Below are 26,658 nucleotides of genomic sequence, written 5' to 3'. Positions count from 1 at the left end.
GACCGGGGGGGAGGGGGCGGGGCCGCACCGACTGGGACCTGTTGAACGCAGGTAGCGCCGCCGGCGGGCCGGGGCTCCCGAGGACCGCGGCGACTGCGCATGCTCGCTGGCCGCGCCGGGCCGGGAGCCGAGTGGCTGTGACGAGCGAGCGAGCGAGCGAGCGAGCGCGCTCCTCAGCGGCGGCGGCGATGGCTGTGTGAGGGGCCTCGGGCGGGATGGTGCTGCTCCCCCGGGCCGGCCGACTTCTTCCAGCGGGACCAGCAACTCCTCCGTGCGGCCGGCGGTGGAGGAGGAGGCCGTCGCGGGCCGGCGAGGTGAGCCCCCTCAGGGTCCTTTCTGCCTCCCCGGCTCCGGACAGCCGGCCACCCGGCGCCCTCCTGCCCCGTCGCCTTTTCCTTCTTTCGTTCGAGGCCGGGCAGGAAGCAGCCGCCTCCGCCGCCTCCTCGGCCCACTTGGCCCGGCGGCGGCTGCTGCTCCGGCTCGCTGAAGGTCGGTGGGGTCGGCGGGGCAGAGCGGCCGGCGGCTGGCGGGGCCTCGCTCCGTTTACTGCCGCTTCGCCGCTGCCGGAACGGACCCGCGCCCCCGCCCGCCCGTCCGTCCGTCCGTCCGTCCGTCCCTCCGTCCCTCGGTCCCTCGGACTGAGCCTGCTCGGCGTCGGCGAGCGTCCGTGCCACACGCCCGCCCCGCCGCTCGGGGCCTCTTCCGCGCACTTCTGCGCCTGCTGCCCCCGCTCCCCGTCCTCTCCGTCGGGCAGTTCTTGGATGCTCCTCACCCCTCGAGCCCCGCCGGCGTCTCTCGGCTAGCCGTTGATTCCGGTCTGGCTGGGCCCCCCGCGGCCCCCCACTCCACCCCATCCCACCCGGTGGCCCCTGCCCGTCCTGCCATCCTCTTCCATCCCCATTCCCTGTCGACTTTGCTGTGCATGCATGCCCACTCCTCGGCAGTCGACGTCTGCACTTTGCACACGCCCAACCTCTTAACATGTAGCCGAAGAAATCTGGACTTTTGCTCCCTTTCTTGACCCTCCTTTATCTTTCTGCGCCGACTGAAAAAACTAGCATCAAACGAATGCTAGAAGCAGTAGACGTGTTTACGTTTTCCTGTCGCATGCCTCAGTTTGAGGGAGAGAACTACCGTCTGTCTCCTGACACGCCAGGAAAAGCCAATGGAGAGGCGTGGTGAAAAAGATGTGAGCGAGGGTTCACATTAGTTCCAGGCCGACCTACAAACATACAATTAAACTGTGGACCTGTTGGGGCCCTCCCGAAGTTGTAATTAAGATCTCATATTAAAATGAGATTTAAAGAACTCGTTCAACAAAATTGGTTATGATTTGTTTTATGTATTGATTGTTGCAGGCCATTGCATCATTTTCCTAGTATTCTGTTGGCTTTAACATAGTGTACAATTTATACTCTATAGAATCAGTGTTTTTCCAAAGAAAGAGAAATATGTGAGAGACAACACATTTTTGTTGTTGTTGTTGTTGTTGTTGTTGGTTTGGGGGCCACATTCCGCGCACTCACGGGTTACTCCTGACTCTGCAGGCTCAGACATAACTCCCGAGGCTGGAACAGCAGTAGCACAGCGGTAGGGTGTTTGCCTTGCATGCAGCCCACCCCAGTTTGATTCTCAGCATCCCAAATGGTCCCCGCCCCTGCCAGGAGCGATTTCTGAGAGTGCAGAGCCAGGAGTAACCCCTGACCACTGCCGGGTGTGACCCAAAAACAAACAAAAATTATTTATTATTATATGGGATGCTGGAGATGGAACCTCTCTTGATTGCATGTAAGGCAAAGGTCCTACCCTCTGTATATCTCTCTGGCCCCAATACATTATATTTTAATTGGATAGAAGAGCTTTGTAAATGGTTTTGGAGATTTTATTCCTCTACTTCATAATGATCAGAATTTGACTTCCCTAAAATATGTATTGCACAATAGTCTGCTGGAGATATCTGCTGAATTAGTTACCTTTAGTCTAAGTGAACTGTGAATTTCATTCTAGAATCTCAAAACAGTTCACAGTTAATTCTTTACTTTGTTCTCTTAAGTAGGAATGAAATGGAATTTTTGTCTTGTACAGAAGGAAGCACCAATCAGTAAGTAGCTTCTTCAAAGTTATAGTAGAGGTAAAAGTGGAAGATACATTTTAAGGTCTAGTCATTAGACTTTACACCCCCCTTTTTGGACAACAACTAGTCATTATTTTGTATTGAGGGTGATGAATGCCTCTGCTTTTGCCTTTTTTTCCCCTCTGCGTCCCCCCTGCTTTTGCATTTTTTAAAATGATTTTCCCTATAGGTTAAATAGAGATCATTGCTAATTTTTTGTTGTTGTTGTTCGTTTGATTTTTGTTTTTTTGGGCCACACCCAGCAGCGGTCAGGGATCTCCTGTCTCTGTGCTCAGACACTGCTCCTGGTAGGCTCAGGGACCATATGGGATGCCAGGGATTGAACCCAGGTCTGTCCTGAGTAGGCTTCTGTGCTATCGCTCAGTCCCCAAGATAACTTGCTATTTCTGAAGAAATCTGCCCCTGCCTCTTAAAGGCAGATCTTTTTAGTTTTAGATAACTGTTTATTTAAAAAAGCACGTGCCTACAAATTCTTGTTGATATTTTTAGTCAGTTGATTTTGTGTACTTCAAAATACAGTAATGATTCATGAAGGATAGCAAACACAGGACTAGAAGTAAGAAGCTTTAAACACATGATGACTCGGGACATTATAGAAATAATTTAACCTCTGTATCTCAGTGTCTCTACCTATAATTTGTCACTGGTAAAGCAAGCCCTAATAAACATTCTTAGGACAATCACAGCCATGTAAAAAATTGTTTTTCTCTTTTACTTTTTTGAATTCATGCTTTTTAGACTATATACTAAGTATAATTGCTGAAATGCTAAGCGAATTAAATTTTTTTTAGTTTCAAACTTATATGGAAAGTCAGGTGCATTATGGACTAGTTTATATTAGTTAATGTTTTTATAGAGTAAAACATGCTGCATATTCAGTAGGTAGAACCAATAGGCTCTTTGCTCGGATTCAACAGGAAAAAATTTTAAGAGTTCCGTATTTTTCTGCCTTCATAGTTTTCTGTTGTTTTATGTTTAGTTGCTGCTGATATACTTTTGATATTTGGGTTATTTAGGGGAAAGGACAAATATACTTTTTGCTTTGATTCAAGGTATTGAGGGAAAAAATAAAGTGAGTTTGTGTTAAGTGCATGTATCTTGTGTTCATAATAGGTATCACATACATACATACACACAGAAAGTTTTCTTATTGAATTATAATTCATGTAATTGGATTTCAGTCCATTCTAACACCAATTCTTTCACCTATATCCACTTACCTCCACCAGTGTCCCCAGTTTACACCTTTGTAGCCTGCCTCTGTGACAGACACTATTTTGGTTTTTTTCTCTTCACTTTTAGACTTTGGTTTATAATATTATTACTAATTGGGTATCATGCATAAGATTATTCTCCTTAAATACAAGCAGCTACCCTATATATATGTATAACATATATATATATAAGTAAATAGAAATTTACTAATTTACATTATTTGTTTTTATCCTGATACTATTGTTTAATAAGATTTATGCATTTCAAGTATGCAATCATAGTTTAACAGCTATGTATATAATATATATAATATATATGCATATATATGTGCCTATATATACACACATTTTGTATATAGTCACATGAAGTTACTTATTTTTCAATAATTTTTATTTTGACCAAAGTGGATTACAAAGCTTTCACAGTAATATTTTAGGTACATAGCGACATTGAATCAGGGGCATTCCCACCAACAATGTTGTCCTCCCTCCACCCCTGTTCCCAGCATGCATCCCATATCCCCTCCTTTGCTCCCCAGGCTACTAGTATAAGTGGTCCCCTCTGTGTCTAGCTCGTTGTAGATTGGGTATCAATTTACTGAGTTATTTATAATTGGGTTTTAGGCATAGGCTGTTTCAGCATTTTTATAATGTGGTTGTACTGTTGTACAATGTACTGTTGCTGATAGGGTTTCATATTTACATTTTGCCACATTCTGCTATGTTCAGCACTGCCTGGTGATTGAATGCTTTCCTCCTTCATAGTCATTGCCCCATTTCTGTCCTATCCCCAAAGTGACATGTTTTCTAAATATCACTTATGTTCTTTCTTTACATTGTCTTTGGGTGTTCATTATTCAACCATTATATTTCTTTATATCTCACATCTAAGGAAATTTCTCTGGCTAACATCACTCAGTATGATACATTCCAGGTCACTCTATGTAGCAGCAAAATGCATGATTTTATCTTTCTTCTAGCTGAGTAAATTTCATTGTGTGTATGTACCATATGTCTTTGCCTGGTTATTAATTCTTTTTGTTTGTTGGTTGGTTTTTGGTCCACACCCGGTGGTGTGCAGCGGGTATTCTTGGCTATGCACTCAGAAATCACTTCTGGCTTGGGGGATCATATGGGACACTGTGGTTCATCCTAGGCTAGTGCGTGCAAGGCAGATGTGCTACCTTATGCACCACTGCTCCGGCCCCTGATTATCAATTTTTAAGACACTTGGTTTGTTTCCAGATGTTAGTTATTGTGGATCAGTGGTCCTCAAACTATGGCCCATGGGCCACATATTGTATTTGTATCTGTTTTGTTTCTTCATTGCAAAATAAGATATATGCAGTGTGCATAATAATTCGTTCATAAGTTTTGTTTTTACTATAGTCAGACCTTCCAATGGTCTGAGGGACAGTGAACTGGCCCCCTGTTTAAAAAGTTTGAGGATCCCTGTATGTGGATGATAGTACTGCAAGGAACACAGGTGTACAAACATCTTTTCTCATTTTGTTTTTGGACCTTTGGGGTTTATTCCAAGAACTGGAATTCCTGGGTCAAATGGAAGCTCAATTCTTAGATTTTTTTTTTTTTTTAGGACTATTCTTATTTTTTTTCATTTCCACCATTATCAATGAATGAGAGTCCCTGGTCTACAGACATACCAGCACTGGATGTACTTTTTCTTTTTTTTTTTTTTTCTTTTTTTAATTTTTTGGGTCATACCCGGTGACACTAAGGGATTACTTCTGGCTATGTGCTCAGAAATCGCTCCTGGCTTGGGAGACCATATGGGATGCCAGGGGATTGAACTGCAGTCTGTCCTGGGTCAGCCACGTGCAAGGCAAACACCCTACCGCTGTGCCATCACTCCAGTCCCTGTACTTGTTCTTTTTAATGTGTGCCTGTCTCGATGTGAGATGATATCTGAAGCTGAACATTTGTTTGTTTGTTTTTTATTTTGGGCCACACTCAGTGATGCTCAGGGATTACTCCTGGCTGTATGCTCAGAAATCGCTCCTGGCTAGGGATACTGGGGATCAAACCCAGGTCCATCCTGGGCAGCCTTGGGCAGGGCAAATGCCCTACTACTGTGCTATTGCACGATCCCCTGAACATTTATTTAAGATAGACTTTTGTTTGGCATTTTTGATTTCTTCAAAAGTGATTAGTCTGTTCAGGTGTTCATATCTTGATTTAGCATTGGAAAGTTAATAGTAGTCCTGGATTTATTGATTTCTACTAGGTTTTTGGTTTTATGGCATAAAGATTCTCAAAATAATATCTGATGTTTAAGTGTTGTGATGTCCTACCCTTTCTGATTTGGTTTATTAGGATTCTCTCTTTGGGAGTTTAGCTAGTGGCTTATTGATCCTGTTTTTGTCCTTATTGTTGTTATTTTTTTCAAAGAATTACCTCTGTGTTTCATTGATCTTTTGGATTGCCTTTTTGAATTATAATTAATTAATTTCTGCTTTTAAATTTTAGTATTTCCTTCCTTCTCCCTGTTTTGGGCTTTTTGTTGGTCATTTTTCTATTTCTTAAATTGTACAATTAAGGTATTTATGTGTGTTCTTTCTTTTTTCTTGATGAATGCTTGCATAGCTATGAACTTTTCTTTTTTTTTTTTGGTTTTTGGTTTTTGGGCCACACCCGGTGGTGCTCAGGGGGTTACTCCTGGCTGTCTGCTCAGAAATAGCTCCTGGCAGGCACGGGGACCATATGAGACACCGGGATTCGAACCAACCACCTTTGGTCCTGGATTGGCTGCTTGCAAGGCAAACGCCCTGTGCTATCTCTCCGGGCCCTGAACTTTTCTTTTAACACCACTTTTGCTATGTCCCACAAGTTCTGGTAGGTAGCGACCTCATTCTCATTTTTTTTCAGGAATCTTTCATTTTCATTTTTTATTTCCTCTCTGACCCATTGGTTGTTCAGTAACAAGCTATTTAATTTCCAGGAGTTTGAGTGTTTCCTATTTTTGTTTGTTTGTTTTGTTTTTGGACCACACCTAAGTAGCACTCAGGTGTTACTCCCGCTCTGTTCTCAAAAATCACTCATGTCAGGCTTGGGCGACCATTTGGAATGCCAAGGATCAAACCCAGGTTGGCTGTATACAAGGCAAGCGAATACCCACTCTACTATTGCTCTGGCCTTGCTTCTCTATTTCTGTTTCGCTTCTGTTTTCATGTATCACAATCTGATAGATAACTGATATGATTTCTATTCTCTAACTTTGTGGAGGTATGTTTTGTTTTCTAGTATTTGCTCTATCTTGGAGAATGTCACATGTGCATTGGAGAAGAATATGTATTTGGCTTTTTGAGGATGAAAATTTCTGTATATCTATATTCTGAGCCCCTCTCTTCAATTTTATTTTCAAATAAAATAATCTAGTTGACCTATCAAGAAGGAACAGAAATACTGATGTCTCCAACTACTATTGTGTTGCTATTGCTGTCTCTTCAAGTCGATTAGCAGCTATGAGTATTTGCTAGTTCCTAATTCGTTGAATCTTTAAGTGTATAAATTCTTAAAAAAAAAAGGTGTGAATTCTTGATATACAATTTTTTGATCATTAAGCAATAATGATATGGGGCCGGTGAAGTGGCGCTAGAGGTAAGGTGTCTGCCTTGCAAGTGCTAGCCAAGGAAGGACCGCGATTCGATCCCCTGGCGTCCCAGATGGTCCCCCCAAGCCAGGGGCAATTTCTGAGCACTTAGCCAGGAGTAATCCCTGAGCATCAAACGAGTGTGGCCCAAAAACAAACAAACAAAAAAAAGAAATAATGATATAAAAAATAATGATACACCTTTTCATCCTGTGTCATCTGATAACTAGTAGGGCAATCATGGCCTTTTTGAGAGCATTGTTAGTATAAAGAATTGTTTTCCAACCTTTGACTTTCGAGTCTCTGTTTGCTCTAACTATACATATGTGTTTCTTGCAGGCAGCAAAATGTTGTGTTCAATTTTCTAATTCATCCTTCCACTCTGTTTCTCTTAATTGGTTCATTTAGAGTGCTGTGAGAGATTATTGCCATGGAGTTTTGTGGTATATTTCTGCAGGAGTTTAGTGTATTTGTGAAATTTATCTTGTCGTAAAGTAGTCCCATTAGTTGTTGTAACAGTGTTTTTGAGAATGAAGTTCCTGAGTTACTGTTTATCCATGAAGTTGTATATCCTTTTTTCAAATATTAATGAGATACTGGCTGGGTAAAGTATTCTTAATGATTCATTCATTTTTTTGTTTTGTTTTGTTTTTGGGTCATACCCTGTAGCACTCGGGTTACTCCTGGCAGGCTCGGGGGACCATATGGGATGCCGGGGATTTGAACCACCGTTCTTCTGCGTCTAAGGCAAACGCCTTACCGCTGTGCTATCTCTCCGGCCCCAATGAGTCATTCATTTTGTTGATTTTTTTTTTATTACGTCATATCACTGTCTTGAACCTGGAGGATTTTATTTGGTAAAGCTTTTTGTTGTTGTTGTTGTTGTTGTTGTTGTTGTTGTTTGGGTTTTTGGGTCACACCTGGCAATGCTCAGAGGTTACTCTGGCTCTACAGTCAGAAATCGCTCCTGGTAGGCTCGGGGGACCACATGGATGCTGGGATTCGAACCACCGTCCTTCTGCATGCAAGGCAAAAACGCCTTACCTCCATGCTATCTCTCAAGCTAAATCTCAAGGACATTCCTTTGTATATGATTTTTTTCTTTGACTTTTGCTGCTTTTAGTATTCTGGAATAGTTTACATGATTTTGATTAGGATGTCTTATAGTATTTTCCTATGGTCTCTTTTAGTTGGTACCCTGTGGACCTCCTATAGTGAGAGGCCTGCATGGACTCTCCAGCTCTGGAAATTCTCAGCAATATTTTTAATTGTTTCTTCTAATGAGGATTGCTTTCCTGATCCTCTGGAGCCCTAATGATTCTGATTTTTTTTTTAATTTATTCCACTGTTTCCTTATCAGTTGTTTGTTTATTTTAAGGCTTTTTCTTTTCTGGTGCTGCCTGGAGATTTTTTTCACTTCATGTTGGAGCTGACTGATTCTTTCCTCAACAGCTGTTACTCTACTAGTGAAACTTTCAAAGTGAGTTTTTCATTCGCCTACCACATTTTTCAGTTTTGTCATTTCTTTGTGCATTTTTCTCATTTTTGCTCTCATATCCTCTTGTTTTTTTATTGGCTGTCCATTCCATTTGTTTATTTGAGCTCCTTATGCATTCTCAACCTTTCCTCTCTAAAGTCCCGATCAGAGAGGTCATATTGCTGGTTATTATTGGATGAGTCTTTGGGGCTACCATTTCTACTGACATGGTGAGGTTCTGCATTGCTTTTCCATTGTGACTTTTGCAGTATAGAGGTATTTCTTGTGGATTGTTGACTGTGGCTAGATAACTACAATTAGGATGTCTTTTTATGTTCTCAGTGAGATATGAAGAGGTGAAAAAACTTGTGGCTATGTAGGGCCATGGTCTTTGAAGGGGTCATGACATGGGAGGGGACAGAGAGATATTCTGAGACAAAAACAGGTCCCTGACCTGCCATGATTACTTGGGACCCTTGATTTCTTAGGACTGCTACTGGGCAGAGTCAAGTCAGGATGGCTAGCAGCCTTCTCCTTCTTCTACACTTTTACCTTCTTCCTGGGAAAGTGAAAAATTCCACCATGGGTTTCATCATTTAATTTTTTTAATTTTTACTTTTTTGGATATTGGGCCATATCCAGCAATGCTTAGGGATTAATTGCTCCATGGCTCTGCACTTTCCTGTACTCTTTCCTGGTAGGCTAGGGGGATCATATGGGATACTGGGGATATGGGACCATATGGGATACTGGTCACAGTACATGAAACACAGGCACCATTCCTGCTGTACTATATCATTCCTGCCCCTCATCTAACTTTTTTGGTTTTGATTTGTTTTATGCCATACTCGGCAGTACTCAGGGCTTACTTCTGACTCTGTGCTCCTGGCAGGCAGGGACCATATGGAATGCCAAGAATCAAACCCAGGTTGGCTGTGTGCAAGGTAAATGAACTGCTTGCTGTACTACCACTCCAGACACTTATCATTTAATTTTTAAAGATGAATTTTTAACCATATATACATGGTTAACAGTGAGGTACTAAATTTAATTTTAAAAATTTATTTCCTTTTTCTAAACAGGAATAAGAAGTTGTCCAGCTCATTATGCCTTTTAAAAATAATTTCTGGTGGCTAGAAAGATAGAACAGTGGTTAGGGTACTTGTTTTACATGCAGGCAACCTGGTTCAATCCCTGGTATTTCATATTCTTCCCCTGAGCCAGCTATGCTGGGTGTGGCCCAAGTTCCAATATCCTGTTTGAATAAACGATTTGGTCATTTTGTTGTCAATGAAACAGTCTTCATGAATGTTTAAAAACATTTTGAAAAAAATTATGTTACATTCCCTTTTATGGAATTTTGCTTGCAGAGAATCCATGATATTAAAAGTATTTCTGTTTTATGTTGTCAATTTAGAAGTTTGTCATTGTTAGTATATGCCAATTTTTGGCATTATGAAAACCCTTTTGCTGCAGTTTTATTAATAGTTCTTATATAATTTCAATTGAATATTCATTGAATCCCTTTGAAGTTACCTTGTAGAATGCAACTGCTTCATTCATTGTTGTTTTACAACTGTGGTGCTTGACACTTGCTTTTGATGTTAACAAGCTGCCCGTAAATCATAGGAGGGTTTTATTTATATACCTATTTAAAGAAAATTCATCACATATAGTATTGACATATTTATTCATAATACATTTGTTTCCAAATAAGTGGAAACAAAGTTATTGAAAAAAAAACAGAAAGAAAAAATAAAGTGAAAAAGAAGAAAAAAAGGCAAAAAGAAAGAAACAGGAATGAGTAATACTCACCCGCCCCCCAAAACCAGGGTGTGCTGAATGATTCACATAGGAAGTGTAGTGTTGGTCCTTAGGCATAATAGCAAGAGGGAACGAACTTTCTGCTTCTTTAAATAAGGTAAGAAGAAATACAAATGGCCAAAAGACACATGAAAAAATGCTCCACATCACTAATCATCAGGGAGGTGCAAATCAAAACAACGATGAGATACCACCTCACACCACAGAGAATGGCACACATCACAAAGAATGAGAATAAACAGTGTTGGCGGGGATGTGGAGGGAAAGGAACTATTATCCACTGCTGGTGGGAATGCCCTCTAGTTCAACCTTTATGGAAAGCAATATGGAGATTCCTCCAAAAACTGGAAATCGAGCTCCCATACGATCCAGCTATACCACTCCTAGGAATATACCCTAGGAACAGAAAAATACAATACAAAAACCCCTTCCTTACACCTATATTCATTGCAGCACTATTTACCATAGCAAGATTCTGGAAACAACCAAGATGCCCTTCAACAGACGAATGGCTAAAGAAACTGTGGTACATATACACAATGGAATATTATGCAGCTGTCAGGAGAGATGAAGTCATGAAATTTTCCTATACATGGATGTACATGGAATCTATTATGTTGAGTGAAATAAGTCAGAGAGAGAGAGAAAAATGCAGAATGGTCTCACTCATCTATGGGTTTTAAGAAAAATGAAAGACATTCTTGCAATAATAATTTTCAGACACAAAAGAGAAAAGAGCTGGAAGTTACAGCTCACCTCAGGAAGCTCACCACAAAGAGTGATGAGTTTAGTTAGAGAAATAACTACGTTTTGAACTGTCCTAATAATGAGAATGTATGAGGGAAATGGAGAGCCTGTTTAGAGTACAGGCGGGGGTCGGGTGGGGAGGAGGGAGACTTTGGACATTGGTGATGGGAATGTTGCACTGGTGATGGGTGGTGTTATTTATATGACTGAAACCCAAACACAATCATGTATGTAATCAAGGTGTTTAAATAAAAAAAAAGAAAAAATACAGTAGCAAACATATTGTGAAAATTTTGTATCTCCAATGAACTTATTAATACAGTGGCAGAAGGCGTAGTAAGCTGTTAGCTATTCATTCTGTTAAATTGGGGTGTTCCTTTAAGAATGACAGTATCAAACAAATGAAGTTATTGATAAATTCAAAGCACTATTACTGATACTACAACTTTTAGTGACATATACTCAGCTCTCAGACCTCCTGGAAGAAGGAAGATATGAGGGGAGGGTGCCCCCACTCACTTTAAAAAGCTCTGATGATATCAGCCCCAAATCTGGCATACTTGAATTGTGGTCAGCTTGATTTCTCCATAGGGAATCGTAGAGGGTCAGTGATGAGGCAGGGTCACTGGGGAAACAATGATTCTGGGTTGATGGAAGCAACAAGTGTGGCTTTGGCAGGGCAGAGGCTTGGCTCACTGTCTCCTTAATTATGGAGGATTTTAAATATTATTTTTCCTGAGTTTTCCTTGTTGAGAAAACCACTTAGAAAAAATATTTAAAAAATTGGGGTTAGTTACCTAAAGTTGGAAATAGATGTTGATTAGTTCTTTGTTATCACAAATAAGAGTTGCCTTTGGGGGCGGGGGTAATATGGGCTCTACTTTACAAATGTATATAATTTATACATGCATACAGTTTCCAGTTTCCTGCATGATATATTCATAGGAATTTTGTATTATATTACTGACACATTTATTTTATAACATAAATTTATCCCTGAATATTTTTATGAACAATTATGTTAAGTTCAATTATTTTACATTAAGTTCAATTTTCTTATTTTCTGTATAATTTCAGAGTGACTTTAGTGAGCAATAAAGGCTGCATTCTGTTTTTAAAAGCTTGTCATGTAAGTCAACAAGGGAAATACTCTCAAAGTTATTATTAATGTTCTTCGTGACTTACAGTTATACTACTCTCCAGCCTAAGAGTACTTCTTAATCTAAATTTAATTCTGTGTTTGTCTCACATTTATTAGACACGGTTGACACTCAATTTTATGATAAACTAGAAGATAACAGTCTCTTTAAACTTAGTTTTCATGTGTGTAGATATGAGGTAGGCTGAGGGAAAAGTGAAGATCTCATAATTAGAAATAAATGTTCATTACATGAAAACTTAGACTAATTTTTTTTTTTTGGGGCCGCACCCGGTAACGCTCAGGGGTTACTCCTGGCTATGCGCTCAGAAGTTGCTCCTGGCTTGGGGGACCATATGGGACACCGGGGGATCGAACCGCGGTCCGTCCAAGGCTAGCGCAGGGAAGGCAGGCACCTTACCTTTAGCGCCACCGCCCGGCCCCCTTAGACTAATTTATGAAATTATTTTTTTCATTAATATTAAATTCTTATTTTTTTTCTTTTTGTAGGGCCATATTTTTCTCATTTCTTGCTGATCACTAAATTCTATAGCAATTCAAGTGTGGACTGTAGAATTATGCAATTTCAAATGTTGCCTGTGGATTTTTACTCATTTAAGGGGTTTGTCATTTTGTTGTTTTTGTTTTTTATCATTTCCTGACTTTACTGTAAACTTTCTGCTCTTTAGTTTCCTACTTATGAAAGGAGTAATAGTGATTTTCATAATTTTTGATAAGTAAATAAAATAATGTAACTAAAACTACTGGTGTAAAATTACCTTTCTCTTCCCTTTAATGCTGTTCGATAAGGTCCAAGGGGTTGTCATGCATACTTGGTTGTTGGTGCTTCTAGACTTCATAGATTTTAGTGACAGCTCCAGTTATTACATACTTGGTTGTGGCACCAGGGATCCTAAACGTTAGTGCATTGGTGCTGCTGAATTGGATTGGGTTTGTTAGTTATTAGTGCAAGGAGGGGGGGCATGGCAGTTCAGGGATTGAATTTAAGATATCATCACACTGGTAAGGCAGTTATTTTATCCTTCAAACTATCCCAGGCCACCTCCACCCACCTCTTTTCTTTTCTTTTCTTTTCTTTTCTTTTCTTTTCTTTTCTTTTCTTTTCTTTTCTTTTCTTTTCTTTTCTTTTCCCTCCCTCCCTCCCTCCCTCTCTTTCTTTCTTTTTTTTTTTTTTTGGTGAGTTTTTATTGAATAAAACTTGCTTAGAAAGATGCAGGACAAGAAAAAGAGGAAATACATGTACAAGACATGGCCTTCTTTCTTGTGTCCACTTCTCTGGAGTATAACAGACAAGCAAGATACTTACTTAAGAGAGAATACAAGTTTACAGAGAAAGCTCCAAAAAAAATTTTATTTTTGGTTTTTGGGTCATACCTGGCAACACTCAGGGGTTGCTCCTGGCTCTACACTCAGAAATTGCTCCTGGCAGGAGCCTCGGGGGACCATATGGGATGCCGGGATTCGAACCACCATCCTTCTGCATGAAAGGCAAATGCTCTACCTCATGCTATTTCTCTCGCCAAAAAGCTCAAAATTTTTGAGGTGTAATTGATAGAGTATTAGTTTCAGGTTTATACATAGTGATTCAACATATGTATATATTGTAAGCCAGTCACAATATTTATAAAACTTATCTTCTTGGGATGAGAATCTTTAAGATCTGCTCAGCAATTTTCAGATTTACAATAAGTATTATTATAGTCATTATGTTGCACGTATTTTTTAATGACAGTTTGTACCTTTTAACTCCTCGGTTCAACATCCAGCATCCCTCTTTGCCTTGCCTTTAGCAATCTGCAATCTGTTATTCATATCTGTGAGCTTATGGTGGTGATGGTGGTGGTGGTGGTTTTTTTAAATCATTATCCTGTTTTTACCAAATTGCTTTCAGGAAAAATACAATGTCCTTAACACCAATTCCACCAGTGTCCTACTTCCCTCTAGCCATTGTTCCCATGTTCTCTCCCACTTAACAGTCTACCTTTTTGGCAGACACATTTTTAAGCTTGGCTATTATAGTTTGGGGTTTCATATTTTCAGCATTAGATATGTATCTATACCATACCTCTACACTGCCAGTATATTTGAGGCCGCTGACCCCTGTCACTTTTACCTTCATCTCTCGTTTGCCTTTTCTTATTTCCCTATTTATTATTTTTCTTTTCTGTCCTTAATTCTATAATCTAGGGTTAAGGTTAATCTAGGTATTCCTGCCTTTGATAAGCATTCCTTTGTCCTATTACTCTAAATGCCATATATAAATGATATTTGTTCTTCTGATTTTATTACTATTTTTGCATAATCACTGTATCAATATGTATTTTCATCTGCACTACACTGGGATAACCTTTTCTCAGTTCTCTACAGTACTTCCTACTTCTTATCTTTTTAATAATATCCTTTCTAGCAGTGTGATGTGTTAATTGTAGTTTTTATTTTGCATTTCTCTGATTATTAAAGGCATTGAACATATTTTCATGTATTTATTGGCCATTTGTACATGTATTTTTGGTAACTGGTCAAATCCACCTACTATATTGTTTAGGTTTTTGCTGTTGAATTGTATATATATTTAATGTATTTTGAATATTAACCCCTCCTGGACATATGATTTGCAAATAATTCATCTGTACCTTGCCTTTTTGTTTTATTGTTGGACTCATTTTTTTTTTTTTTTTTTTGGTTTTGGGGTCACACCCGGCAGTGCTCAGGGTCTACTCCTGGCTCTGCACTCAGAAATCACTCCTGGCTGGGGGACCATATGGGATGTTGGGATTCAAACCACGGTCCTTCTGTGTCTAAGGCAAACACCCTACCGCTGTGCTATCACTCTGGCCCCTGGACTCATTTTTTTATGTAGAAGCATTTAGTTACTGAAGTGTCAAGTTTATTTTTGCTTTGGTTGCTTTTTTTGTGTGTGTGTGTTAGGTTCACAAAACAATCATTAAGACTAAGAGTTTGCTTCCCTATGTTTTCTTTTAAGAGTTTTGTGGGTTTTGGTGGTACATTTAAATATTACTCCATTTGATGTTGATTTATTTTGTTGTGGCATAAGTTTTATTTTGCTTATAAGTAGTATTCCTACCAATATTTACTGGAGTCTATCCTTTCCTCACTGTATATACTTGGCCATCCGGCTATAAGTTAATTACTATGTCATGTCTGCATGGGGGTATAACTGTAGATCATGTAGATCTTTGTTGGTCTATATGTCTGCCTTTATGCCATTGCCATATTGTTTTCATTATAACTATCTCTGTGATTTTGATATTCTTTCTTAAGATTGCTGTGGCTTTGGGGGAGCTTTTGTAGTTTCTTGAAAATTTTAGGATAGTTCTGTTTTTGTAAGATTGTCATTACTGTATTATTTTTTAGGAATTGTATTTTTTCTAAAATTGGAATAAAGTAAATGATTTACTTACTAAAAATATATATTTTGATTGCCAACATTTCCCGCTTCTATGAAATTATTAGGGGGAAATAGGGCATAGATGAGGTGTTGTGTTATATTATCTTTATAGCTAATGTCTATCTAAATTTGGATTTTATAGGTGAATTTATTGGTAAAGTGCTTGCCTTGCATACAGGAGACCTGAAATCCATCTTTGACACCACCCAGCATCCCTCTCTATTCTTTCCCTTCCTACCAAAAAGAATTGGACATCATTATTTGAACTGTGTTTCAGACTTCTGCAGTGATGGGAACTCTTAAAAGCAGCCATAGGAATTCATTTGTTCCCATGGTTGCTTACCTGGGCATGAATTCAGATGCTGGAACTATTGGCTCTTTAATTGATAAAAGTGGCCCCTTCATTGCTAGGTAATATACTTCAATTTTGGGGCTGGAGTGATAATACAGTGCATAAGTTCCTTGCTTTGCACGTGGATAACTTGGATTCGATTCCTGGCCCTCCTGTATGGTCCTTTGAACACCACCAGAAATAATTTCTGAGTGCAGAGCCAAAATAACCACAGAGCATGGGTATGCCCCACCCTCAGTCTTAGGAAAAAGAAAAACCCCAGGGTATTTATTTGAGTTAATATTTCAAGTTAAGTTTGTTAGTTATTTGTTTAATGTGAGGAGGATCTAGCATCTCTTGAGTTCTTTACTTTATTGTGTTTTATATTATTGAAACCATTGTTTCAATAAATGAAGGACTATAAAAAGTTCTTCATCCAGACATACAGTGATTCAGGGACAATCCCACCACCAATGTCCACCTCCCTCCAGCAGTGTTCCCAGAGTGCATCCTTTGTCCCCTGGCCTGCCAGTATAACAGGCCCATTTAAGTTTAGATTGTTAATGCTTAGGTCTCTTGATTCTATTGTTGTTAACTTTGGCTTGGATATTTAGTTCTGTCCTTTTTTATCTCTACCAATGCACCTGAGATCACTTGGCCCCTGGCCCCCATTTTTTTTCTCTTTAATTTTATAGAAAAATTAAGAAAAATGAGGTAAAACAAAGTAATGTCTTAAGGTTCTATGAAAAAGGTGGAAGCCCCTATCTAAAATATAAAAAACGGGGTGGCAGTTTTTTTGCATAGGTACAGCAAAAGTTGAGGAAAATAAAAATTAAAAACCTTTGGCCTATAAACAAGATGTCTACCCATGAAGCATACTGCCATAAGACCAAACAACAAGCTCCAGTCATATTAAGTTGTCTATTCCCAGTCTTGCTTTATGGTTTCAGGAAAAGTTCTCCTCAATCACAGTTGTCACAGTCAGGCTTCAGTAATTAGAGATCTTGGCTTTTGCACAGATCCTATGTCGAAGTCACTTGAGTTCTATAGGCCACTTGAGGAGTTTCTGAGCTGTGTCTCTCAAGTTTCTCATAATACTTCATTCCTTTTAGGTTTCTGAAACACTTGTGAATTTAGACTGTGCTCAGAGTGGTTAGTTATTATTTACGAATCTCTGTAAATGATGTGGAGCATCCTCCACATATATATATATATATATATATATATATATATATAGAGAGAGAGAGAGAGAGAGAGAGAGAGAGAGAGAGAGAGAGAGAGAGAGAGAGAGAGATCTATATATATATATCTGGACTCTTTCCTTTGTGCATATCAGAGAGCTCTCTCTGCTGACCCAATGTGCCAGAAAACAGCCCTGTAGTCTTAGGGCTGTTTTTATGTTATTTTTATGCACCTAGTGTTACTTTTGTTGCAAGTTATTTAAAAAGTAAAAATAAATGGATAATAGAAAGTTAATCTAACATTCAAAATGATATTTCAGAATGTAGTCCATAAAACATATCAGTAATTATAGCTTTATGTATGAAGTATATAGGAATTTTTGTTATTTATTTTGGTTTGGGGGCCAAACCAAACCTGGCATCGCCAGGTGTTTGTTACTCCTGGCTGTGTGCTCAGAAATCACTGTTGGCAGGCTGGGGGACCATATGGATGCAGGAGATTGAACCCAGGTAGGCCTCATGTAAGGCAAACACTGCTATCATTTCAGCCCTAGGTTTTAAGTATTTTAAATACAGTATATAAGTTGACACATTTTAATTAGTACATTTATTTTATAATTCTTACATTTTTTGTATTTAAATTCATTTTTAAAAACTCTGTCCTAGCTCTTCCTCCCCTCCTTTTCTTCATCCTCCTTTTCTTCTTCCTTCTCCTCTCCTTCTCCCCCTCCCCTCACTTTTCCTCCTCCCCTTCTCTTCCTCTCCTCTTCCTCTTTCTCCCCTTTTCCTTCTCTTCTTCCTCCTTTTCTTCCTCCTCCTCTTCCTCTCCCTCCTCCCCTTCTAAAAATAAAACAAAAACAAAAAACTCTGTCCTCAGTTATACTAATTATATTTCAGTTGTTTACAAGTCAGGTGTGGTTTGTGGCCTTCTTGCTAACAGAACAGCTCTAGGAATGTGTTTCTGATTAGTCAGTAACTGTTTCTTTGGAAATCAGTCAACTTTTCTTGAGATGTTAATTATCATATTGTACCCTTTAATGAGGTTTGATGGAAAAATCCCTTGCCATAGAGTCGAGATCTACTTCTTATCCATTATTGAGATAGTTTCTGTTTGAGTATCTTGTCCTCAAATTATTTTGTGTAGTTACTTTGTCAAGACCAGAAGAATGGGAAATACAATCTTAAGTGCTGATTCTCAAAGTGCCAAAGGCTGTGGAAATACAATCTTTTTTAATTTTTTTAATTTTTTTTTATTTTTAATTATGAGAACAAAGATGCAAAGAAAGAGGACAAGGTAAAGTTACAGTGGAAGGACAATCACCCATAACATAATTCTCAGAAGATATCTTAAGATATCTGCTAATATCTTAACTTTGAACTTTCAGCCAAAGAACATTAAGATAAATAAAACAGAATCCATGTACAATTACTTTGTCCCTCAAGTCCCCAGATTGTAACACATTATAATATTTCTTAACAGCACACAAGGCAATCTAAAGCCATAAAACTTACGTAACTCCTTAAACATTAGAGGCATAGTATTTTTTACATTTCCATGTACATGCATAATAACTTAAGTTAACCTCAAATTTTAAGTGTTTTTTTTTTTTTAAGGATTAGAGTCAAAGAAGCACAGTAAAAACGGTGTTAGAGTGGCAATTGTTGTTTGCATATGCCCAACAAAATATGAGGGGAATGGAAAGGAATAACCTTGGCCTAAATACAAAGAGACCCGACCCCTGAAGTTTCCTGGCATAAGACCAACTCTAGGCTCCAGACAAGCTAGATCGTCCAATCCAAGACATTGTCTGTAGTGCCAACACACTTATTTTTCACACAGTCTCTGTTGTTGGTATCATGTTTCTGTATTAAATATCCTGGAATCTGCATATCCTACATTGAAGTCAGGATGTAGAACGTCCTCTTGTTTCACCTCACCATTAAAGGGCAATGCAGAGAATCCTGTCCTGTAAGCAGGTCGTTGTTGTTAAGTCTTCTCAGTGTTAAGGGAAGTCTCTTTTGAGCAGGTCGATGTCTGAGCAGTGGTAGGGTCTTCCGTGGTAGAGGATTGCTTCCAGGTTATGTTATAGACAAATCTGGATGTTTCGTGGATGGCTTCCCTGGTTCAGGGGTGAATGGAAAATGCCCTTTCTTCTGAGGCCTGTGCAAGGTCGTTATGTCAATGTTCAGAGTGTAAGGTCCCTTTGCACTATAAGATTTGTGTGTTCCAATCTCTATTAGATAGGATCTTATTTGTATGTATAGTATTTTCCCATTTTAAATGTGCCTATGCAAAAAAGGAGCAATGCCACGTGGCGTTATTGGCGCATATGGGGGCCATAAGAACAAGTCCAACAATCCCCATGACATGGTTCAGTCATAAGCATTAAACTGGGGGACTCTTTCAACAAAATTCCTTGTTGAACAGCTCATAAAGAGAAGATAAAAAGTGGTTAGAATCATCACTGTATAAGAGAATATTTAGTAAGACTTATAGTTGTCAGAGAAAAAACAAAATATTCTAAAGAAATACGTGTCCATTTTATGTCTTTTGAAACAGTTTGGGGTTGTCACACACAATGCACGGCTTTGGTCTGTGATTAGGATTGTGCAGTACTAAAGTTAAACAGAGTAATGTGGATTAGTGATGTTTGGTGGGGGTGAGAGAGTTAAGGAGTAAAAATGAGCTTTGTAGGGGTGTGGGAAAGGGAAGAATACAAAATGGACATTCTGGATACGCAAAACAAACATAAAGATAAGGGATACTCTTAATACAATCTTAAGTAAGTGCTGATTCTCAAAGTGCCAAAGGCTGTGATTAAAGTCACAGATCTGGACCTAAATAAACAGGAAAGGGGTAATAGTGCTTGCCTTGTACTAGGCAACCTGGGTTAGATCAGTAGGGATCCCTGAGTACAAAGCCAGGAGTAAGCCCTGAGTGCTGCTAGAATTGACACACACACACACACACACACACACACACACACACACACACACACACACACACACACACACACACACACACACACACACACACCTGAGTACAAAGCCCAGGAGTAAGCCCTGAGTGCTGCTAGAATTCACACACACACACACACACACACACACACACACACACACACACACACACACACACACACACACACACACACACACACCTGAGTACAAAGCCCAGGAGTAAGCCCTGAGTGCTGCTAGAATTGACACACACACACAAGCCCTGAGTGCTGCTAGAATTGACACACACTCACACACCAGCACACACATCAGCAAACACACACCAGTATACACTTCCATCCCAGCATCACCACCCCATGCTCCCCCCTCCCCATCCCAAAAGTAACAAATCTGAACAAACTCAGGTCATGAAACTCAAGGGTTCTAGTGGATATGGGGGAATTTCTTGCAAAGGAGTGTTTCTTGGCCATCATTTGGGTAATAGGAATTAAAAACCTTACTATTTCCTTTCATTCTGGAGAGAAGGCTGGGGTTTTGTCTGTTTCATGAAAAATGTTTTTACCTTATTAACTGAGTAATGTAGAAATCTGTTAAAATTAGAAATGAAAAATTTTGAGCAAATTTTCCCTGGAGATGAATTTAGATAGATTTGTTTTAGTTTCTGTTCGATTTTTAACTAATTAGCAGCATCTAAACATTTGGAGAATTTTAAAATTATTTTACCTTTAGAAAAAAAGGTTTTCCAACTTCTTGAAAATTAGCAACTTCTGTTAGTGTTGGGCCACTAATGGGAAAGAACAGGATTTTTTGTTTGTTTGTTTTTTAGAAAATGTATCTCCTTAGTTGCTGACAGCTTTTGATTTTTCTTTTTTCTTCTTTTTTTTTTTTTTGCCTTCTAGCCTCTTAAATTTTTTGTTCAATTTTTGGGTTTTGACCGGGGTGGCACCTAATCAGGCTCAGGACTTACCCTGGAAGTGTACTTAGAAATCACTCCAGATGGGCTCAGAGGACCATATGGGGTGTCAGAGATTAAATCTGGGCCAGCTGCATTTTCAAGGCAAACACTTCTTACTACTCTGGCCTGTCCCTGATCATTTCTTCTTAAAGTCTTGTTTCCTTAGATATTTTTATGTGGGAAATTAAACAGCAAAATGAATACACAGGAAAACATGAAGATGAAAAAAACTAATAGATCTTAACATTTTTGTTTGTGTTTTTGGGGCCACACTCTGTGGTGACTCCAGTTACTCCTAGCTCTGAGCTCAGAAATTGCTCCTGGCAGGCTTGGGGGACCATACATATATGGATGACAGGGATCAAACCTGGGTCCATCCTGGGTTGGCCACTTGCAAGGCAAACACCCTACCACTGTGATATCGCTCTGGTCCCAAGATCTTGACCTTTTTGATTTTCTCTGACCCACTTATTGCTCACTAGTGAGCTGTTTATTTTCTAGGGGTTAAAACTAGTTGTTTGTAATTTATCATATTTGCTGGCGTATAAGACGACCCTTCAACCCATGAAAAACTTCCTAAAAGTCAGGAGTCATATTATATGCTGGTATATGGCATGCTGAAACTTGTTCCAGCTTCAGGGACGAGTGATCCGCACCCCTCTTACTTTTAAGAAGTAACTTACTTTTAAGACTTCTAGGAAGTTTTTCATGGGTTGAAGGGTCGTCTTATATGCCGGCAAATACAGTACTTCTATTTTCAAGCATCATGGTCTGACAATATTTCTATCCTCTTGATTATATTTATAAAGTTAGGCTGTCAGTGTACGTGGGGATCTTGACTTGCTGGAGGCCAAGCAGGCAAGAATCTGGAACAAGATGTTTCTTTAAGTCTATTTTAATAAACAGGGAGTGTAGAGTGGCTAGGAGCTTTATGACAAACCCCTAAGCCAGGAGAGATAGGGGGAGAGAGAGAGAAGAGAGCTGGGTTTGGGACCAGGGTAAAGTCAGATTGATGGCCTGGTACAAGGAACAGGTAAACAAGGCAAAAAAGAAAACTATCCAGAAAAATACAACTTAAGCCTGTAGATGTAGACATCAGAGCAAGCCACAGACAGGAGTAGAAATAGTTTTCTCTGCTCCACCAACTGCCACTTCACAACTCCCATCTCTCAGCCCCCTCCCCCACTTCACTGGGGGTTGGGGTTTAACCCCCAGACAAACTGCCAGCCAATGACAGTTGATTAAGGTCTTTCTTAAAGGTGTTGTTAGGGTGTTATAGGGATAATATAGTATTGTAGGAGAGGAGTATGTTTTGGCCCATTATGTGAGAATGTTTTGGAGAGTGTCCCATATACATTGGAGAAGAGTATGTATTGAGATTGGGAGGGGTTGAAAAGCCATATAGTGTTTATGTTCTCTCTCTCTCTCTCTCTCTCTCTCTCTCTCTCTCTCTCTCTCTCTCTCTCTCTCTCTCTCTCCCTCCCCCCCTCTCTCTCTCTCTCCCTCCCCCTCTCTCCCCTTCTTTCTCTCCTCCTCTACCCTCTCCTCTCCTCCTCTACCCTCTCCTCTCCTCCTCTCCTCCTCCTCTCCTCCTCTCCTCCTCCTCTCCTCCCCTCCTTCTCCTCTCCTCCCCTCCTCCTCCTCTCTTCCCCTCCTCCCCTCCTTCCCTCCTCCTCTCTTCCTCTCCTCCCCTCCTCCATTTGACGCTCAGGGGTTATTCCTGGCTATGCGCTCAGAAATCACCCCTGGCTTGGGAGGACCATATGGGACACCGGGGGGATCGAATCGTGGTCCGTCCTACTCTAGAGCTTGCAAGGCAGACACCTTACCTCTAGTGCCACCTTCCCGGCCCCGACCCTATAGATTTTACGTGTTTCGGTTGAATTTATTTCAAAGGTGTATTTTTTTTTAGTTTATTTTGAGGAATTTTCCATCTCTTTTTATTTATTTTAAGGTTCTTTCCCAACTTTTCTTGTCTTAAGGTGTTATGCAGCTCATCTTCCATCTCACTGATTCTGTCCTCAGCAGCTGTTACTCTGCTGGTGAGGCTTTCCTGTGAGTTTTTTATTTCACATACTGAGTTTTTCAGTTCTTGACAAATATTATTAATGCTGATATCAGGGAAAGTATAAGTGAAAATAATCTTTAAAATATTATTCTTAGGGCCAGAGAGATAGCATGGAGGTAAGGTGTCTGCCTTTCATGCAGAAGGATGGTGGTTTGAATCCCAGCATCCCATAAGGTCCCCTGAGCCTTCCAGGAGTGATTTCTGAGCATAGAGCCTGAACGCTGCCAGATGTGATCCCAAAACAAAAAAACAAAACAAAAACAAAAACAAACAAAAAATATATATATATATAATTCTTAAGCCTTACGTAGAATATATGTCTGTTATGGAAATTCTCAAAATGTTTAAATAAAACAGGTTTCATTGAAATGGATTCTTTCTATGTCTATTATGTTGTTTGACATGTTAATTTTTTCTTTCTCATAGGAGGAACAATATTTTTAACAGGAATCAATAACTGGAAATACACAATTGGTTATTTAATCATGTTAAAGTGAATATTTGACCAGCAGAGGTGAGTAAATGCTTTTACCCCACTATATATATGTTTTGTTTTGTTTAGGCCACACCCAGTTTTGCCCATTGTTACTTTCTAACTCTGCACTAAGGAATCACTCCTGGTGATGCTCAAGGGACCTTTCAGGGCCAGAGATTGAATGGGGTTGGCCACATTCAAGGCAAGTGCCTTACCCACTGTACTATCTCTCCAGCCCCTCCCCCATGTTTTAACACATAGTAAAGTAGAATGTTTATACAAAAACAACAGAACCTGAGAACTGATCTGTAAAACAGAGTTTGCTGTGTTGGGAAGAGGGTAGATGGAAGAGTAGATTGAGGCTGGTACATTGATGAAGGGTGTGGTGTATGTATGAAACATTGTATTATAAAACCAGTACTGTAACTCATAATGCCTTAAAAAATTAGTCAGCCAAATTTCTGTGAAGTGCTGTTGCAAGAACTTTGGAGGAGCTGAGAATTTATCCCACATACAAGTTAACAAGTTATCTGGCCACAATGTCACTGATGTGAGTAGATCCTTTGAGATTCCTAGATCAAAAGAAAAGATGGCTCACACACAGCAGTAGCAGCAGTTCTTAGAATATCAGACAATACCTGCATGTGAGTAAGTTGTTTTACAGGAAACAGGGAACCTGTAGTGGACAGTAAGCCTGCTGAGTTATGTCTTGGAGGGGGGTGTTGCTTTCCCCTAAACAAATCTTCCCTTTGTTACAGGTTGACAGACTGTCTCACTTGAGACTTTGCTATGTAAACATCTTTCAAAAGTAGTCTGGAACAAAGACAGCATTGTGATTGTTTGGAAGACACACAGACAGAAGATTCACAGAGAATTGTCTATCAGCATTTTCTTATTCTGAATTGGTTTTTGAAGCATGCTTTATTGGTAAGAATTATTATTCAGTGATTTTTAAAAAAAATAGTCATGCATTAGATTATAATTTTATGTCTACACACATGTTAAATTGCCCAATGGCCTTATTTTTTTTTTTATAACATTTGCAAGATGGGTATGTATCTCAGTTGAATAGCACTTGCCTTCCATGTATGAGGCCCTGGGTTTGAACCCAGCTCTGGCTTGTTGGCTCTGTAGCTTTTCTCACAAAGCTAGATGTGCAAGGTGTGGGGCTTACCTCAGTTAGAAGAAAGGATGCCTGCCATTTTCTCTTACTGTCTTTTTAATCATGTGGCTTTCTATATTAATAGCCATTGACTTCCCTAGATTTACTCCCATATACGTAAGATCTTATCTCTGTTTCCTTTTTATATGTAATTTCTTTCTGAAATAAAATCATTTTTGGAAAAAGGAAGGAGGGATGGTAGAAAAAGAATAAAGGACAGAAAGGTTGCAGGAGGGATGGACAGATCTGGTATTCAGCAATGCCCAGTTAGTGCAAAGATTAAAAACTTTTGAAATGTCCAGTATGAGATAGTATAAATTATAGTATTCATAGTGTTATAGTTAATTATAAATTATTTTTACAGAAATTGTGTAGTTAGTTACATGTATCAACGATAGGTCAGCATATATAAGTCAGTAGAATTGGGTTTTCTTTTTAGTTGTTTGCATTTTTTTTGAAAATCAATAATTTAGACTTTATAATAAATGGAAATGTATTTAATTAAAGAATAATTACTTAGGTTACCCAGTTCAGGGTTGTGAGTTTAGGTGGTCAGGAGTAACATTTTATACTGAAAACATAAATATTGAAATAATTGTAAAGCATATAATCACAATAATAATGCGATTTTCAAATAAGTACCTTTTGGATGGAGGGTTTGGGAGTCATACCTTGTGCTGCTCAGGGACTGACTTATTGTTAGCCCTGTGTAAGGCCTCCAAATGAGTATCTTTAAATGCTTTACCTAGCTGGAAAAAAGTAACCTAATATTTTATTAAAATGTTGCTATATGGGGTCCAGGAAGATAACTAAATGGAGTAGAGTATGTATTTTGTATGCAGGGCTCAGGGTTCATTCCTAATACTGCATTGTTTCCCAAGCACTGCCAGAAACAACCCCACCAAAGCCTGGAGTATATCTTGAGCACCTCTAAACCTGGCCCTAAAACAAGATTAAAAACTAAACAAAAGCTGTTTTGTTTGCCTTACGGTTAGAATTAAGGCCAAAAAGAAACAAAACAAAAAGTATTTTGTCTGTGATTTATAAAGTCAAGTTGTTTTGATTTTTTTTCACTAGTTTGCTATATTATAGATGTCCCAAAGGAAAAGTTTTAGAGAAAGCTTCCCAACAGGGCATAAATTATATAGTACCATTGTTTAATGTGTTATTAGTAGGTATTTATAGATTCAGGTGATAGTTGGATTATATGTTAGGTATACTCAACACACATTTATTTTTCCTAGTTTTGGGACCACGCCCGGTAATGTTCAGGGGTTACTCCTGGCTGTGTGCTCAGAAATGGCTCCTGGCTTAAATGACCATATGGGATGCCAGGGGATATAACCGTGGTCCACCCTGGATTAGCACGTGCTCCCATCCTAGGTTAGCGCATTCAAGGCAAAAGCCCTACTGCTTGTGCCACCACTCTGGCCCCATAACAAACATTTTTATTTTCTTTTTAGGTGTCATACTTTACAATATGCTTAAGTAATAATGTTCTGTGAGCTCCCATTTTTTGTTGTCTTCATTTTTTTTCCCATCTAACAAGGTGCCGTTACCAGATTTGTCTTCTCAGTATAAAATAAAAATGAGTGAAGTTCAAGCAATGGTAGAATTCTCTGTGGAGTTAAACAAGTTCTACAATGTGGATTTGTTTCAGCGAGGGTATGTATTTAAATGTAAAAGTATGTATAATGAAAATGCTTTTCTCCTGTTTTCACACAGAAACAACTCAGTCCAGATAGGGGTTTTCTGTGAAGGATTTTAGTAGGACAAAACAGGTAGGAAGGAGGCCAGGGTCTTAGAGGAAAGCCATTTGGAAAATCCAGCCAACAGTCGTCATCAATATAAACACTAATACAACTGCTACCACATCAACCTTTCAACAGTATTCCAGCTTGGGTTCTTATGCCCCCAGAGCAGTTGCTTCTCAATTTGCTTATTGAAGTCTCTA

The 26,658-nt window shown here is 39.3% G+C and overlaps 1 protein-coding gene across 1 annotated transcript in view; it reads left to right on the top strand.

The window, feature by feature from the left end:
* Positions 1-246: 246 nt before the first annotated feature.
* Positions 247-26,658, top strand: part of FAM135A (family with sequence similarity 135 member A) — a 140,784-nt gene continuing 114,372 nt past the window's right edge. The window contains exons 1-4 of the mRNA XM_049776769.1: positions 247-314; positions 23,494-23,581; positions 24,301-24,469; positions 26,254-26,369. Of these exons, the coding sequence (XP_049632726.1) occupies positions 26,293-26,369 (77 nt within the window). The 5' untranslated portion in view covers positions 247-314; positions 23,494-23,581; positions 24,301-24,469; positions 26,254-26,292. The remainder of the gene's footprint in view (positions 315-23,493; positions 23,582-24,300; positions 24,470-26,253; positions 26,370-26,658) is intronic.

Source organism: Suncus etruscus, chromosome 7 (genome assembly GCF_024139225.1).
Source record: "Suncus etruscus isolate mSunEtr1 chromosome 7, mSunEtr1.pri.cur, whole genome shotgun sequence".
Lineage (NCBI taxonomy): Eukaryota > Metazoa > Chordata > Mammalia > Eulipotyphla > Soricidae > Suncus > Suncus etruscus.
The sequence above is the reverse complement of the archived record's forward strand: the minus strand, read 5'-3'. Positions and strand labels throughout refer to the sequence as shown.